We start from the raw sequence: 17,384 nt of genomic DNA on the forward strand, positions 1-17,384 counted from the left end.
TGGCCCGGCCGCCTCGAGGCCAGGCAGCCGCACCCGCCCCACCTCGCGTCCCCGCCGGGTCCCGAGCAGCAGCGACGGTTCGGGCGCCCGCCGCGCCTCGCCCTGGCTGCCCGCACCCGCCCCGACCGCGGGCTGGCAAGGGAAGGCTGCCGGCGCCCCACCTCTTACCTGACTTGATGCCGGCGGGCAGCGCCGGCTCCGGGAGACCTCTCTGGGCGCCCGCCGCGGCACACAGCCCCTCCTCGGCGTAGGGCAGCAAGCCTCGCCCCACCAAGTCCGCGTAGCAATCCTCCTGCGCGGCGGAGGACACTGCCTGCGCGGCCGGGAGGTGCAGGAAGGCGTCCTCTTGCTCGGGTCCCTTGGCCATGCTCCTCACCGGCGCCTGCTCTGCCCCGCCGCGGCGCAGGTGGCGCCCATGGGCGGCGGGAGGGGACGGGACGGGGCGGCCTCAGGGCGCGGGGGGCGCCGGCCGAGGCACGGGCCGCGCCGGCCGTCTGTGCGGGGCTCCGTCACCTCGGCGGGAGAGGGTGTCAGCCAAGCGCCGACGCCGGCGGCGGGGGGGGGGAGGAGAGGCGATGCGGGGGCGGCGGCGACGGGGGACAGGTGTGCCCTACGGCGCCTTCCAGGGAGGCTGCATGGCTCCCGTGCGGGCAGAGGCGGCCGGGCCCGCGGGCGCCACTCCCTCCTCACGGCAGTTCCCCCGCGCCCGCGGCGGGGGCTCCGCCTTGGATGGGATCCCGGCGGTCGCTGTCGGGCGGCGGCGGGAGGTCTCCCCGTCGCTGCCTCCCGCCCCCCCGCCCGCCGCCGTGCTCAGCCGGGCTGGTCCCGCCCGGCCGGGAGGGGACGGGGCACGGCTGAAGGCCCGGGAGGTTCGGGGGAGCCGGCCCTGAGCGGATCTGCTGGGGACTTAATGATTAACTGCCGCCGGCGGCGGCTCTCGCTTGTGTCAGGGAGCTGCTCTTGGCCCGCCGCGGCGAAGGCAAGGGGGCGGCCGCGGGGGCTCCCCTCATCTCTTCGCGGCGGAGGGCGGCGCGGGGGCTCTCCTCATCCCCTCGGGTGAGGGCGAGGGGTGGCCGGCGGCCGCTCTGCTCCTGGCAGCAGCCTCCTGACAGCCACAAGGCCAAGAGGGGGAGCGGGCCGTGGCTGGCAGGCCCCGGGAGCCTCCAGGGCGCCGTCTGTTACTGTCAGCATTTCGTTATTTCCTAGTGTAATTTGGTGGGTATTGGAACAAAACATCTTGATTTTGTGCAAATAAATCACTCTGATCTGGCAGACGTGTCTTTGCTTTGCTCCATTTCAGCATGCTGACTGAGAGACGTGGTGGGGGACGATCACAGAAAGCTGGTCCCTGCTTTCTCCAGAGAGCAAAGTTGTCAGCAGGAGGGAAAATTAGCCTGATCACTGCAATGTCCACTGTTTTAATACGTCCTCGTTAAAGCAAAATCTTGGCCATTGTGCTCTTCCCAGGTAAAGGCTGAGAAACTGTAGTATGGCTTGTGGTGGCAAGCAGCCCTGAAATGCTGTATCAGATGAATGTTAGAGGCATTCTTCTAGCCATCAAGTAGCGTTGGGCTGTCACAGACACAAAGCTTGTGAAGAGCTGTTCTTCCTTCTGCTCTCTTCCAGTCTTCTATTGCACCTCAAGTCATTGATCCCACCAGCAGTACAAAGCCGCAGAATATTACCACTTCCACTCCTGCCCAGGTGCATTATCAGACCAACTATCAGTTATCGCATCTGTTATTTAACAAAACCTCAGGTGTGCCCGTATCTGGCACAAGGCCCAAATCTGCATTCTAAGTATGAATGACGGACTTCAGAAATGAGGAAGACCTGTGAGAGAGTCCCAGAGTCAAAAATGGCATTTAGCCTGAACTTTCTGCTGCTTCTACTTACACCTCTTCCCTTAACCGTGTAAAATATACTTCCTTCCTGGTTACTCTATTCAAACATTTCTTCACTGTTCCCATGCCCCCTTCTTACTTCATATGTGATGCTATACATGACTTTGTCCATATGCCTATGTCCATACACGACTTTGTCAATGCATCAGTTCTTAGCATAACTTGCTAAGACAGTTCAGCTACTGGTTCCAATGCCTTTGTTTTGAGGTTATGGTAAAATCGCATTTGATGCACTGACTTCTTTGTGAGTTTTGGCTGACCAGAGTACTTCAGAATCTGGCCCACAAGGATCAGTATTGCTACGGTATCATAAAACCTCCCACCTACTAATTGTTGTGTTGAATCTTTTGTGAGCAAAATCCAATGTGCTATTCTTTTTGGTAATACGGAGCTAAATGTAGTTGTTCGTTGCGTAAGAGCAGGATTCACCTTTGCTATGATGTCAGAATATCCTAAGTGACGCTAATGAATTCTAGCCATCCTCAACACAGGGATTAACTGAGAGAGGGGTCCAGTCCAGGGACCAGCTAGTTTCCACCCTGGGGCAACAACCATTTGTAGTCCCCTCCTGTCCCTTCCGAGGGCCAGGCACTGATTTAATTAGCTTTACCTAAAACTGATGATTTTAAGAGCTTTTTCAGTAAACAGAAGTTCTCCTTGGACCTAGTAACCTTTTCTGGCTCATACAAACCGTGCCCTACTTGTTCTTTCAAAGCCAGTGAAAGATTATTATGTGGTGTTACCAGCTTTGTATAAAACTAAGCTTATGTTTCCTGTTGCAAAGAAAGAAAAGTGGATAAGTCAGTGCTCCTAGGTAAACGCATAACGTTTACAGCATGCACGAGAACAGCTACATCATCCAGTGCCAATATGTGAGCAAACATATCTACTCTATAATTAATAGAAATAAGGGATTTTTTTAATACGTAACATACAATAAATTCAATACAAAATATTTTCCTCTGACAGGGGACAGACAGTACTCTTTAATAAATTTAAATTGTTTTAAAAAGGTTCTATACTAAATCATTGGCAATTACAGTAATTTATAGGATGGAAAGATTAATCCTGGCAAGTAAAGGGAAATTGCGGTGTTTTAACTGTTCACTCATGCAGCAATAAAACAGCCAAATCCTTTTGCTTCATAGAAAATATTTTTCTATATTTGGAGGTTGGTGCTGTATCTGTTTACAAAGTCACAGGGACTGCTGCTCAGCTGAGCCAGCCTATGACTCTTGTCATTATGGGCCTGTCCCTCCTATTGATGCTAGTGCTGTAGGTGTGCTTGGCAATGTAGACATACAGTCTTCAGGTGTCACTCGGAGTGTCCTCTGCCACTTATTCCTGCTGACGTTCTTGAAATTTTTGCTTATTCTCTCCTTCTCTCATTCAGTCTCTTTTTCATAGTCATGGACTATAGTCCTGAAAGACTTAATGGACTGACAGAGATCATCTTGGCCATCCCATCCCTTTGACTAGAAATATGGCAGGATTACAGACAGGTATCGTTATACTTATTTGACTCCCAAAACTGTTTGTCTCATTTGTTCTTAAAGATCTCCAGTGATGGAGGGCCACAACATCTGTCAATGAAAAATGTTTATTAGTGTCAAACAATCTCCATTCAACTTGTGTCCATTGCTGCTTTTTTCTGTCTAAGAACATGATTACTCTTGTTCTATTTTCATCACTTTTTCAGTATTTGAGGACTGTTATTATGTCTCCTCTCTCATTCTCTGTCATTTCATTACTAAAAACAAATGCGTACGATTAAATTGACTGTACCAGTTTCTTGCATCTCCTTGTGTCTTCCAGTGTTGCTCCTGCTTCCCAACTCTTTTCAACTTATTTTTTCTCTTTGCTTGAACTTATTTTTGCCTTTTTGTACCACCATGGAAGATTTGTTTTCCATTCCTTAGAGTATACCTACTCAGCAGCCACCATGTCATGCTTTGCTGTCAGGGAGTTCTCGAGTAGTTTTAAATGTCATACTTCTGGCACCTGCATGGTACATCTGTAGTATTTTACCAGCACCATGGAACTCCCAACATGTACTGCCAAACCCAGCCAAAAAGCCCAGGGAGTTGTCCACAGGTTTGCAGTGTCAAGTAATTTTCTTTGCCACTTTGCAATTTTCTTTATTACTTCCTTAAAAATCGTGATACCTTCACACCCTTGGAACTAAAACAATTGCCCTAGCTTTGGTCTTCATCTTCTGTCTTACTTGTTTCATCCCTTGTTACCTCCTTTCAGACCATTCTCTTTGTACCGTGTTGCTTCCATTTTCAAGTCCATTTACCAGTCTGTTGAGCCAGACTTCACCTCTGCCTTCAGTGACCCCTTTGCTATTATTTTTGTTTATTTGCCTGACTTCTCTAGAGCCTTTGCCTCACTAATGCATTCTGAAGTACCTATTCCAGCATAAGCAAATCATCACAAGTCCATCTTTTGTTTACTGGACCTTGAATGTGAGAAGTTCTCACACCTGCCTATTGAAAGTGTTGATTTGAGGCAACTGAAAAGGTCTCTTACAAAATAACTAGCACACTCTTCTTACCTCAGGGAGTTAATTCCTAGTCTTCTGTTCTTTGATATAATCTCAGAAACATCCATCCTGATGGAAAGGTCGTATTTCATATAAACAAAACATACTGCTTTCATTATCGCTTAGAATTCTTATCCTTGTACACTCTTCCAAGGCTAGTATCATGGCTAGAAAAGTGCTCCAAGTCCTTTTTAGCAAACCTCTGTGAGCTGCAAACCCAAAATTTTCAAAACGGATTCCATGCTAGAAACAAACCTTCAGGATCTAACTCAATTTTTAAGCTGTTGTCGATCTATAGCCTCAATGTGCTTAGAAGAATGGACTCTTGGACTAACCCTCCTGCAGCAGGGACTGCTTTTCTCCCTGCACTGTGCACGAATCAGCACAGTGGCATCTAACAAATAATGCAGCAGATGGGGAGAATATCCCCGACTTCAGGGATTAGTCAGGAGGTTGGTTTCTGCTAGGCAGTGCCTCAGACATGGGGATAGGAAACACTGTTTCAACATTTCCTGACGCTAGAATCAAACAATACCATGCACTGCTGAACAGTGTGGAGATGAGGCCACAGAGACTCAGGGTGGTTTGTGTTGGCCTGAGATATCATCTTCTTTTTCTCATCATTAACCCCACATTTGAGCTCTTGGTGACTTTATTGTTTGGTATAGGCTGCAGAATGAAGTGAGCCAGAGGGCACTGGGACCTCCTTGTCCTCTTCTCCTGTTCCTGGGATTAAGAAACTGACTATTCCAGTACACAACCTCTCCCTCACTCAGTCCTCTTTGGAGATCCACACACCCTCTCTGAATGGCAGCTCTGTGTGCTCTAGCTCTTTGCTGCAGCAAAGGGGGGACACAAAAAGCTAAAGCAGGTGGGCAATCCTACCTGCCATTTGAACCTCCTGCTGCTGGAGTGGACAGTCCACCTGAGATGTATGATCTCAGCCTTTGGGAGACAGAAAGGAGCGGGCAGATGCAGAGTTGGGCTAGCTGGAGCTGGAAGTACCACAGACATTACAGCACTGCTAGTGCCTAGGAATTTTTATTATCATTTGCTGGTGTGTCCATTGAGAATGGGGATCCTATCATATTGCTCATTACTGAGTGAAATACAAATTATGAAGTAGAACTGTTAAAACATATATCCACATATATCTGTTTATTATTTTCCTATTCAAAAATTGCACTTTTATATATATCTGTTAATTGCAATCATGGTATTTGTTCCTGGACATGAAGCATGGGATACATCTTGTTTACCTTTGTCTCAAAGTTAGTTTTCTGAGTCTAATCTGGTCACTTTGATCTGCCTTTAGAGTCAGTGGAGAAGAAAAGGCACCTCCCAGGGATAATTCATACAAGGCACATTACCCACTGAAACAAATCATCCTCTTGCAAATCTGTTTCTTTTCCTTGTCTGTACTGAGAGCCTAGGAAGTTTTGCTTGGTTTTAGGTGAATCTTGTAACGGTGTAATCCCATCAAAATTCAACAGATTCTGTTATACATCCTGGAGTAAATGCTCAGATACATGTGCTCTGCAGCACAGTAGAATTATTGTTCATAATTTACGTGTGAAATATCTTTTATATCAGCACTCAAGTATTGCACCATGACATCTTGCCGCAATGTTCCTTTTTATTGTTGCCAACACAGCACATCGAAACAAAATGTTTTCAACTTTACTTATATCAGTGTGACTTGCCAGTAACAACAACTTACTTGAGGGATTCTGTGGGTTGGACTGAAAAAGGTTTGGAAGATAAATGCAGCAATAGAAATACAATTTGTTATTGATCAGTTCCTGTGTAATTTCATGATGTTTACATAAGTGTTGGAAACTGTTTCACCTCAGATCCTCCCCAGAAAAATGAACTAAATAGAAGCTCTGATAAGGTGTTGATGCCAGGACTATTTGGTAGACTCTAACATCTATTTCTTTCCAAATATGTTGACAGTACAATAACAGTACAGTACGGTACATACCAGTATTCCACAAGGAAATAATAAAATAATTTCTCATTATCACCAGTCTTCGTCATTCTCTCCGCCTTGACATGGCATGAATCTAGCTCTTTCCAAAGATCTATTTCTCATTTCCCATGACTCATTACAAGCAACAGTTTTAACTACCAACACTTCAAACAAGACAGCTTTCCCATTTTTTTTGGTCCTTGCCACATTTCAGTGTTTACTTTCAGTGAGTATTTTGCTCTTGAGAAAAAAAAAAAATCAGTGCACTAAGCTAAAAGCCCCTGTGCATTTAGCCCTGTCATTGCCAATGCCTTTTGAAAGGATATAACCAGGAATAAGTTTTTTAATCACCCAAGTTTATTTAGGGAAATATCTATCTATGAATTAAAGGGTCAAAGCATTGAAGCATTCTCCATAATCTCAGGTTTATTGTTTCCAACATTTATCCAATTGTTCCTTTTGTTAAACTAATTGTAATGATGGCTTCAGATCATCGCTCACTGTAAGAAAAATCTTTGCCTTTGTGCATTTATTGCAGCTTTTTTCTGGCCCTTCCCAAGGTGTTCATACCTCAGCAATGTTTTTGAAATAATTTCTCTGAAGAATTTATTTAGTTCTGGTGGTGGAGAAGGATATGTGTATCATCCCTTGCTGCCACATAGTGCTGTGAGTTCTCTGAAGTTTGAAGAAAAAAGGAGGTGGGGAGAGATGCATGGGGGGGCATCAGGCAAAGAAACGGCCATCCTTAACTGTTGGGCCAGGGACTTCTGTCCTCAGTGAGAAGGGAAGGAGGATCCTCCACTGTCTGCAGGGCCATCCCGGCAGCTGCAGCAGGGCAGTGCAACCTGCACTGGTGCCTTTTTCTCTCAGCAAGCTCTGTGAGCCCCACTGCTAGTCCCTATGCTGTAAAATCACACAAATATGGTTGAATACTATCTGTCCAGCCAAGGGAGTGAGCAGATAATGTTCAAAACTATGGAACTGCAGTCATTATGTGCTACCTAGGGGGACAGCCATGCTACTCCATGCTATGCATGTGTGAGCATGTGTCTACACAAACATACCACAAGTAAACAAACTGATTACCCAAAGGATGCTATTGCCTGACTACCCCCACCTTCTTTTTTTAAGTTCCCATCGTGGCCTATTAACAATTTCACAGCCTGTATTATATCACCCAGAACTTTTTGTGTTTGTTTTCATAATGCTGAAAATCTTTTCCCAGCCTGGTCCTGAAAAGGTCCACAAACCTTGGCCTGCCAATAACTATACAAGCAGTGTCAGATCTGTCAAAGTAGAGGCTTGTCTGACAAGTTAATTTGCTGTAGAAGCTTAGGGTTCCCTTTGTAAGGAACAAATGCTGACATCCAGTAGATGGTGATGTTTAATAATGTATTTCCTGCTCTGTCTCCAGCTGATAAAGCCAGACATCTCTGTCTGTCTCTTGGGGCATTTTACTTATTTCCTGTTCCTACAATCTTTAAATGAAAAATCATTCTGTTTTGTGTAGAAGTGGATGTTTCTGGGTTTCTCCCCAAAAAGCAAACGTCAAAATAAATAAACTAACATTATATATTTGTATTACACTAAGCCTTTCACAGTTCACGTGTCTCCATCCTTTCCAAACACAGGGAGACTACAGTCCATAGGAGGTCGAGGTAAACTGCAGGTGGGGACTTAGTCTGACCTTATGTAGCTACATGGAAGTGAAAATTTCCCATGCTTACCTCTCTCAAGTTGATGTTAGACAGTTATCTCAGGTTGCTTATCTTGATTTTAGAACAGCATTTTTCAGTATGTATTCTTTTTTCCTTTGCCAAATTGGGAGAAAATGTTTGTATTCATATAAGTACGTGCTCCTACAAGCTTGCAGACTGAACAGCCACTTCACTATTCATGTATTTGCACTGTGCTTTGGTGGGCAGCATCCAGGAAAAGACAAGTAAGAAGGCCAGCCGAGTTTTTTCACTGGGCAGCTATACAAACATCTCCAGTTTCCCTGTGAACGATCCAAGAGTAGAGCTGAGGTTACAGAATATGTTCACCCTTGAGAAGTGGTTTTGAGAGTTTCTGCAGATGCTCTAAACAGCTCTATTAGCAACACTTGTTCCTATATACCTAGCCTGTCTGCAAATACCTGCTAAATAGGTGTTAACAGAAGCAAACAACTAAAGTTAAGGGACTATTCTCTTTATGTAAAGCTGAGTCCTAAAGGCTCTGTACCAGCTGGGTACAGCTCCCTAGAGTACTGCATTTCACAGATAACTTACCATTGCTGAAAACAGGTTGTTTGGTTGTTTTCGCCTTCTGTGTCTCTCTGTCCACCCTATTCCTGGCCACAACACTCCCGCTGCTAACCTTGTGCCAGCTTCAGCACTTGTCAGACACTTCTGTGTCAGTTTAATGCACTGAAATAACAGAAAATAAGATGAGGAAAAAAACAACGAACAGTTTTCTGACATTTCAATGAGTTAAATCAGCCAGGGAGCCAGAATATGGGTGGGATGGTACAGCTGGGACTGAGGGAAGGGGAAGGAGGGCGGGGTAGGCTAAGAGGAGGGAGAGGATATGTGAGAATGGAAGGGAGCAAGACCTCCTCAGTCCTGCAGCTATAAGCCATCAGATCTGGTGAACCGCCTGCGCAACCACAGACACTGTGTAACATTACAGTTCTGCAGCATACAACTAACGTCTCCCTTTTTTATTATTATTTTTTTTTAATCCCAGGCTTGGCTTTCCATCTTTTATAGAATATTACCAACGTCCTCCCTGCTAGGCATGAACAGAAGCGCGCTGCACTAGGAATCTGCTAAGTGCTGTGACTGAGTGTGTCCAAGTCTGGTGTTTTGTTGCTTTGGACAATTCTGTTTTTTCACTCCAGAAAATCTTTTTTTCTTGAGATTGATTAGCCACAGTCTACAGAAAGCCTCAGGGACAGATAGTGCCTTCACTTGGAAGTGCTCAGGCCCTTGATTAATCTAGAAACAAAACTACTGCATATTCCCATTTGTAACATATGCTCTCTATTGACCTGCAGGAGTCAGGCTTTGAATCTCCGTTTCTTGGATGGAGAGAGATTCATGCGTTCACTAGTCTCTGAGTTAGACCAATTCCAGCAAGAGTTTTCTAAGGTTAGAAACCAAGCGTTTGCAGTCACCTGTCCCTGATTGTCACTGACACAATGGTGCTTGCCAGAAATTGATATATTATAGCCAGTTATTTTTAAATTCTGGGACAGAAGAAAAATTATGGTGTTTGTCTGCATAGTATATTTGGACAATAATTTTTAAAGCATTTTTTATATATATTACACTTAATGACAGACAATGTTATAGAATCATAGAACTGTTTAGGTTGGAAAAGACCTTTAAGATCATCAAGTCCAACTGTAAACCTAACACTGCCAAGTCCACCACCAAACCATGTCCCTAAGCGCCTCATCCACACGTCTTTTAAATACCTCCAGGGATGGTGACTCCACCACCACCCTGGGCAGTCTATTCCAATGTCTGACAACCCTTTCAGTGAAGAAATTTTTCCTGATATCCAATCTAAACCTCCCCTGGCGCAACTTGAGGCCATTTCCTCTCATCCTGTCACTTGTCACTTGGGAGAAGAGACCAACACCCACCTCTCTGCAACCCCCTTTCAGGTAATTGTAGAGAGCGATGAGGTCTCCCCTCAGCCTCCTCTTCACCAGACTGAACAACCCCAGTTCCCTCAGCCGCTCCTCATAAGATTTGTGCTCCAGACCCCTCACCAGCTTCGTCACCCTTCTCTGGACACGCTCCAGCACCTCAATGTCCTTCTTGTAGTGAGGGGCCCAAAACTGAACACAGTATTCGAGGTGCGGCCTCACCAGTGCTGAGTACAGGGGCACCATCACCTCCCTGCTCCTGCTGGCCACACCATTTCTGATACAGGCCAGGATGCCGTTGGCCTTCTTGGCCAAGGTGGCCAAGAGCAGTATCAGAGCAATTCAATGCCTGATCCAAAGGCAATAGTATTCTGCCCCCTGCCTTCAATGGCCTGTTGATTAGGTCCTTATTTGCTAAGTAAACAATAGATACAAGTTCCGTTTGTCACATGTACACAGCCACAGAAGTATTGTGCTCTAAGTGAAACCACAGGTTCTTGCTGGTAACAGATTCTGGAATCTGCTCAGGATGAAAATGGACTCTGATATCTGTGTCAGAGAAGTGATGTTGCTTATTGTCAAAGATCTCTTATCTCCAACCACAAAGTGGTCACGTTGCTTTCAGAGTAGCTGAGCATAAATACTGTCCAAAGATGAGATCCTTGGGATACCTGGGATAGCGGATAGGAACCCAGCTGTGCCCTGGGGAGGGAGCAGTGTGGAGCCTCATGTGCCGCAGAGAACTGAGAGATCTACATTAATACGGGTTGCTCGGTAAAGGGATACTAGATACGTTCAGTAATGGTCAGGTTCCTGGTGGGCAAGGCACTTTCCAAACCACTGGAATTAAATAAGCAAGCTTGCTTGTTTCCTACACTGTTTAACACACCAGGCTGAGTACCTTCTTAGCCCCAGCCAGCCTCAGCTAGTCTTTTCCTTCACCCAGAACACCTTCAACACCACCTGTTCAACCTGCTACATGTTTTGAAAACATCAGAAAGGTCTTTGCTGTGTCTGTTATCAACAGAACAAGCAAACAGAACATTTGTGCAGAATTTAGCAGTACATCCCACTGCAATCTGAACTAATGTGTGCTTGAGTTAATGGCATACTGAAGTGATGTGTGGGTTATTATGATGGTACTCGGTAAAGGGTGCTATAAGAGACAGGTCTTATTTCTTGCTTTCAGCATGTCTGATTTGCCCTTGGAAAAGTCACCTGCTCTATCTGTAAGATAATGTTAAATGGTTCCTTGGGTTCAGTTAGCTTGTAAATCTTTAGGGGAAGAACTGTTTCTTATTATGCGTCGTGCCTAGTATGCTATGTATGCTTATAGTCTCAAACTATTGAAATATTACAAGTAATAGTATATGCTGATTTTTATGAAAAGGACTATTACAATTACCTTGCACAGGACAAAGAGGTTCTTAATTTTTATAGTAATATTTTTTTCTGACTTTTCCATGCAACCCTCCTAGTATTCTTTGTAAGGACTCCACAAAAGATTATTTCATAATACTTTTATTTCAGCAGTAAGGGGAATCCCATGAAGAACTTTGTTGATCCCATAATGCTTTCCATTTTGGGGTGAAAAATGATAAGACGTGGTAACAAAGACCAGCCTTAGGTATTTATCTAGCTATATTATTATCTTTTCATACATACGCATATAAACTTGCAGAAAACAGACATGGATTTATATGCTTGTTTATCTAAATTCCAATCAAATGCTACTGCTACACTTCATTAAAAACAAGGCACTTGGACATGCACGGTTTACAAATTGGAAATAACATAAATAAAACGGACTGAATAATGGCTAGACCTGGTGAGAACAGAAGAGGTCTCATGGGAATGAAATTCATGGAGACTATGCTTCTTCAAAACATTTTGTGTTGGATTGATGGGATTAAACAATTCTGAGCCAAAATTTACATATGAAACTTTTGTTGAACACCTACATATGCATTTAAGAATGACTTTATTCCTCTGGTATTTTATATAGCTCACAACAGGCACATTACTGGCTACTGAAACAGCAGCAACTTCCTCAAATCCTCTATTAATGTAGTTCTGGAAAGGCAGTTTGAAGAAGTACTTTTAAACTTTCTGTACCTAAGTTAGTCTTCAAACAAGAATATTATCTGTAATGTGAGCATAGAGGAAGCTGTGTGCTTAGGTGCAAAAGGGGTTAGGAGAGACATTGCCAGTGACAGTGCATCTGTGTTAAATCTTCTGAAACATAATTTTCCAATTAGTGAACACAATCCAGAGACGTTTTCCTTTTATCTTCTTTACTTATCTCACAGAATAAAATTATTTTAAAATTGAATATTTGTTTGATTAGATCCCCTTTACTTTAGTTTTTAATGTCTCTTCGATTTGTATTTTCTGATTACTGTGTGGTTACTATACCAGAAAATACAGGATGACTCCAAGCCTAGAGAAGCATAACTATGGGCAACCTCAGGGGACCAGAGTTTGGGATTTTCTGTGCAAAACTGCTATAGAGAATTTCACTCTTCTTAGCATAGATCACTGTCCGGAGGTGAACAGGCCCAAGCTACGTGCTCCTTTTCTTATTCTATTATGAAGGAGTTTTGCTGTTGTTGATAAGAGGTAGTATAGGTGATACGACAATCGTTGTCTGGCTCAGTGGTATCTAGTGTCATGTTGGGCAACTCAGAAAAAATTAGATCAAGTTCAAATGTTCATCCGTCTCTTCATTCTGCCTCCCTTCAGAAACTGCTCTATTTAAGAGAGTTTAATTCTTAAAGCACTTCTTGTCAGTACTGATAGGGAAGGGGATTTTTTTTGCCTGTGGTTTAACAGTGGACTAGTCATCTAGGTGTCAAAATCAAGGCTGTATAATAATTGCTACTAAGAAGATTCACTTGCGATTATAGTTGAATTTTTTTGTTGTTCTTTTGGGTTTGGGTTTTTTGTGCATGAGAAACAACAGTGGTGCCATCGTCGTCTTGGAATATTGAAATACAACAAGGTAGTCTTTCACTGGCATTCAAACTTGATATTTCACTGTCTACTGCTCTACTACTTTATGTTTTAAATCAGTCTGCCAGCAAGCATTGAACATTAGACTGTGATCAAAATGCATGATCTGTGCAAGGACAGAGGGTCGGGGGGTAAGGAACTGTTTGATGCACATACAATGAATGATGTGTCAGGAAAACTATAATATAATAGACAGTCATACTCATGACAAAATAATTCTGTATTTGTTTTCCTTGTTCTAGCTGCTTGCTTTTGCTTGCTACTTGGATACATATACAAAGCTAGTATTTCTTGCAGATGAGCTATTTCCTTTTCTTTTCTTTCACTCTTCCATTAACATTTATATCTTAGTAATGCAATGCATATGTTACATTGCCATATCTTAAAAATACTGTCTTCAAAGACTTTGGTAGTTAACAGATTGCATTTTGTTTTGAATTTGAAGGCATGTTGGTGCATTCCTAAATGTGATAGTTTCACAGTTAATCTGGAGATCTGTCATGGTTCAGTCCTGGAGAGTACAGATCAGTCTAGTGTAGCCAAAACACCATTGCAGAATTAAGCTGTGAATTACTCTGGTGTAATTCAGAAAATAATTTAGTTTTTCGTTTCCTAATTTCTCACTAAAGAGATAGGACTAGATGTGGTACCTGTGCAGAGACCTTTCTTACTGCCTCACTTCTTGGAATTGTGTAATTATGAACCACCTTTCATTAACCTATAGATGTATTCACAGACTCTAATGAGAACAAATGGAAATGCTACCTACCATCATAATCATCATGTTTTTATTGTGCCTGGTTGATGATTTATGAGTGTTTGTCTGTGGAAATAATGACATTACCTTTTAAAAATAAAACATCGTCTCAAGAACAAGAACATTTTTAAGGCCTTTCAATATACAAAGGGGGCTTACAAGAAAGACGGACAAAGACTTTTTACTAAGGTCTGTAGTGACAGGACAAGGGGCAATGGTTTTAAATTGAAAGAGGGTAGATTTAGATTGGATATATGGAAGAAATTTTTTATGATGAGGGTGGTGAGGTACTGGAACAGGTTGCCCAGAGAAGTTGTGGATGCCCCATCCTTGGAGGTGTTCAAGGCCACGTTGGAAGGGGCTTTGAGCAACCTCATCTAGTGGAAGATGTCCCTGCCCATGGCAGGGGGGTTGGGCTAGATGATCTTTAAAGGTCCCTTCCAGCCCAAACCATTCTCTGAGTCTAAGAATCTGCTGCCCACATACACCTTCTTAGACAAATATATGTTAAAGAATTCTGCATCCATGTAAAAAAGAACATTTATTCTATAGTTTTAGAGAAAGTAATATCTGCATTTCAATGTTTTTGAGGTAGATGAAGGATTTTAATGAGTTTGAATATTAAAGTTATTATTGGTTCATAGTACAACTTTGGCAGCCGTTGGTTATGAAATCACAGCCATAGTTTCCTTTAAATCTAGACTTGTTTTGGTTTTCTGAGGTGCCTCACATATATGATTTTTCTTATCATTAGGAATAAAGTAAAAACAGGACTTCCCAGTGACTGATGGAAATCTGCGTAAACATGTTGACGAGTGAAAAGAAGGAAACCATACTGATTTAAAAAAAAAATAAACAGATGGGAAAACACTACATGCACTGGCCTCAAACTCCTGATCTCTTTTTTATCTCTGTCCCTCTGCATTATAAAGCTGATACAAAACCCTTTCGCTGTTGAAGAGAGGGAAATCTTTAGAGCAACTTGTAGTACAAGGTTTTATGCTTATCCTTTCAGATTTTAAAGGGAGTCCATATAACAGAAAACACTCTAAAGTAACCTTTTTAAAATACAGATATTTAAATATACCTCTAGGAAAATGTGAACTTTTTTTTTTCTTTTTCAAATAAAACTTTATTGCTTTTCTGTGAAATAATGCAATTTCTGTCTTGCAGTGTGGCAATAACCGTTTCAACAGCATAGGTCACAATGGGAGTACCTGAAAATTGCAGGAAATTGAATGCCTGAAAATGTACTCTGGGGACATCTAAAATAAAAAGCTGAAAAATTCACATAGCTAATGCCTTTTTCTTTCTGTCCTTAGTTGATTACAGTAAATTCTTGCTGTCTTTTGGATAGCTGCTGACATAACTGTTTCTTCTTCCAATTAATTAAGATAATGATAGTTGTTCTACCACCCTCAGCTTTAAAGGCTGGGTGATTGCAAAGAGATTTAATACCAAACTTCAAATCAGTCATGGTTTTATTTACTGTTAACTACTTCATATTGTATTTCTAGAAGATATGGACAAGCAGAATGCTTGGGGATGTAACTGCAGATTAGTGATTTTATCCATTCTTGTGGTATGTCTTCAAAGACAATTTCTTGTCACGAGCACAAATGACTTAAAGCAAAGTCTTGTTTCCTATTTTCTCATTAGCCAAAGTGCAGTAGCAAAGTCTTGTTTCCTATTTTCTCATTAGCCGAAGTGCAGTATGTTTGTGTATGTAAGCTCTCCTTAACCAACAGTAGGAAGTGTGCAGAGTGATATGCTATTCAACAAGATTTTAAGAGTGAACTTTTTAGCGGGAACCATTCCCAATGGTTTTAATTTGTGGAACTTTTTTTTTCCTCAGACTTTAACTCTGAAGACTGAAGTCAGTCTCCGGAGTGACTCCTGCAGATTTGCTGTTTGGGTTTCTTTTCCTTATCTGAAAGGAATTTTTATGAGTGTCACCTGTTCTGCCTGCACTCTCTTTGGAGATGTATGTTTACTTTTATAACACAACCAGTTAAACTTTGTAAGGTGAGCTGAGATCTTTTAAGATCTCAAAAGAAAACCAAAATAAATTTAGAAGTCCAGAATAAGGGTGACAATGACAACCTTGAATCAATTCTCAAAAAAAATGACAAAGTGAGTTGAGAGCTGGAGTCCGAGGGTTGAAGAAGTTTTAGAGTCAATGTTAAATGTATTTAAGGATCAAACCTGCACTGAGTTAACTAAGGCATAAAACCTACCCACCTTCAGAAATCTTGGCCCTTGCCTGCATTGCTCCTTACAGCTGTGTAAGGAGCTCAAAAAACATCTTACCTCCTGTATGAACTGAAGGAGATTTAGGTTCCCAAAAACAGGCTCCTCCCAAGACCAGCTGGCTGAGCTCAGGACTGCCTACAGCAGCCAGTACTGAGAGGAGCCTCAAATCCCACTCAGATCTTCTACAGTTTGGCACCTACAGACACCAGTCCTTCCCACAAAACACCACTGGAAATAGCATTATCAAAGAATCACACAACAGTTGAGGCTGGAAGAGACCTCTGGAGAGCATCTAGTCCAACCCCAAATTATCTTTATCTATGTCCAATAATTCAGTGTTCAGGGAGAAGGTAAACACAGATGTACTTGCTCAGACATGTGGTTTCAAGACAGTGACAGTGACAAGACAGGACTCATACGAAATCAGGGCAAGTGAAAACCAGCCCTTTCCCTAGTTCCCATTCTAGATCCTGTCAGCCAGCACATTCGGGAGACATGGAGTCAATTTTCTCTTCTATCTGAAGAGGTTTAGACCCATGTTTTCCAAAAGTGTTCTTGATAAAGTATGCTGAGGAAGGGAAGCAAATGAGTTCTCATTCTTTCCTAAGTTGCTATTTGCACAGAGTAATTGAAGACTTGGGCCAGAGAGAAAGCAAGCATTTCCATGATATCTTTTAGTGATGAAGACATTCGCTCAAAAATAGAGTCCACCTGAATTTCAGTCCCTGCTCCCAAAACGGAACCTTCTTTCATTTCTCGTATTCTAATTACTGTTTAATATTATAATTTCTGTTTCAGCTCCAAAATGACTGAAGCAAAGTGCTCATATTTTTAAAGGAGTTTATGTGGGACAAGTACTCTAAGAGTTAGAAAAATCACTAAGTATTATTTACAAAAGTGATTCAATGAGAATAAGCACAAGGTCACCAAGACAGCTATTTGGATTTAGGTAGCTAGCTGTCCCTTTAACAGTCTATATCCAAAACTAAGGCTCTTAGATCCCCCACAGTCAATTGGAGATGTCTAAAAACTGTAACCACATATATTTTTAAACTCAAAATCCCTGTAAACCTAATTCTGTTTTAAGGTGTGTTCAGTATTAATAATGCAGAGAGGTTTGGCATCAACTTCATACATGCTTGCCATCAATATTTTCATGTGAGATGATCTCCAGCCTGACTTTCTTGCAGATAGGCATTTCCAGAATGTGCCCAATATACAAGGCAATAGAACCTCAGCAGTTTCTGAATATACTGACTCTCTGAGGAGGGTTCCTAACGCTCAGGCTAGAAGGGCTTTCTCAA

At 42.6% G+C, this 17,384-nt stretch overlaps 1 protein-coding gene across 1 annotated transcript in view; it reads right to left on the reverse strand.

Annotated features, from left to right (window-relative positions):
- Positions 1-367, reverse strand: part of RFX6 (regulatory factor X6) — a 38,569-nt gene extending 38,202 nt beyond the window's left edge. The window contains exon 1 of the mRNA XM_059835639.1: positions 169-367. Coding sequence (XP_059691622.1) covers positions 169-367 — 199 coding nt within the window. The remainder of the gene's footprint in view (positions 1-168) is intronic.
- Between the last annotated feature and the right edge of the window lie 17,017 nt (positions 368-17,384).

The sequence above is a fragment of the Gavia stellata genome, chromosome 2 (genome assembly GCF_030936135.1).
Source record: "Gavia stellata isolate bGavSte3 chromosome 2, bGavSte3.hap2, whole genome shotgun sequence".
Lineage (NCBI taxonomy): Eukaryota > Metazoa > Chordata > Aves > Gaviiformes > Gaviidae > Gavia > Gavia stellata.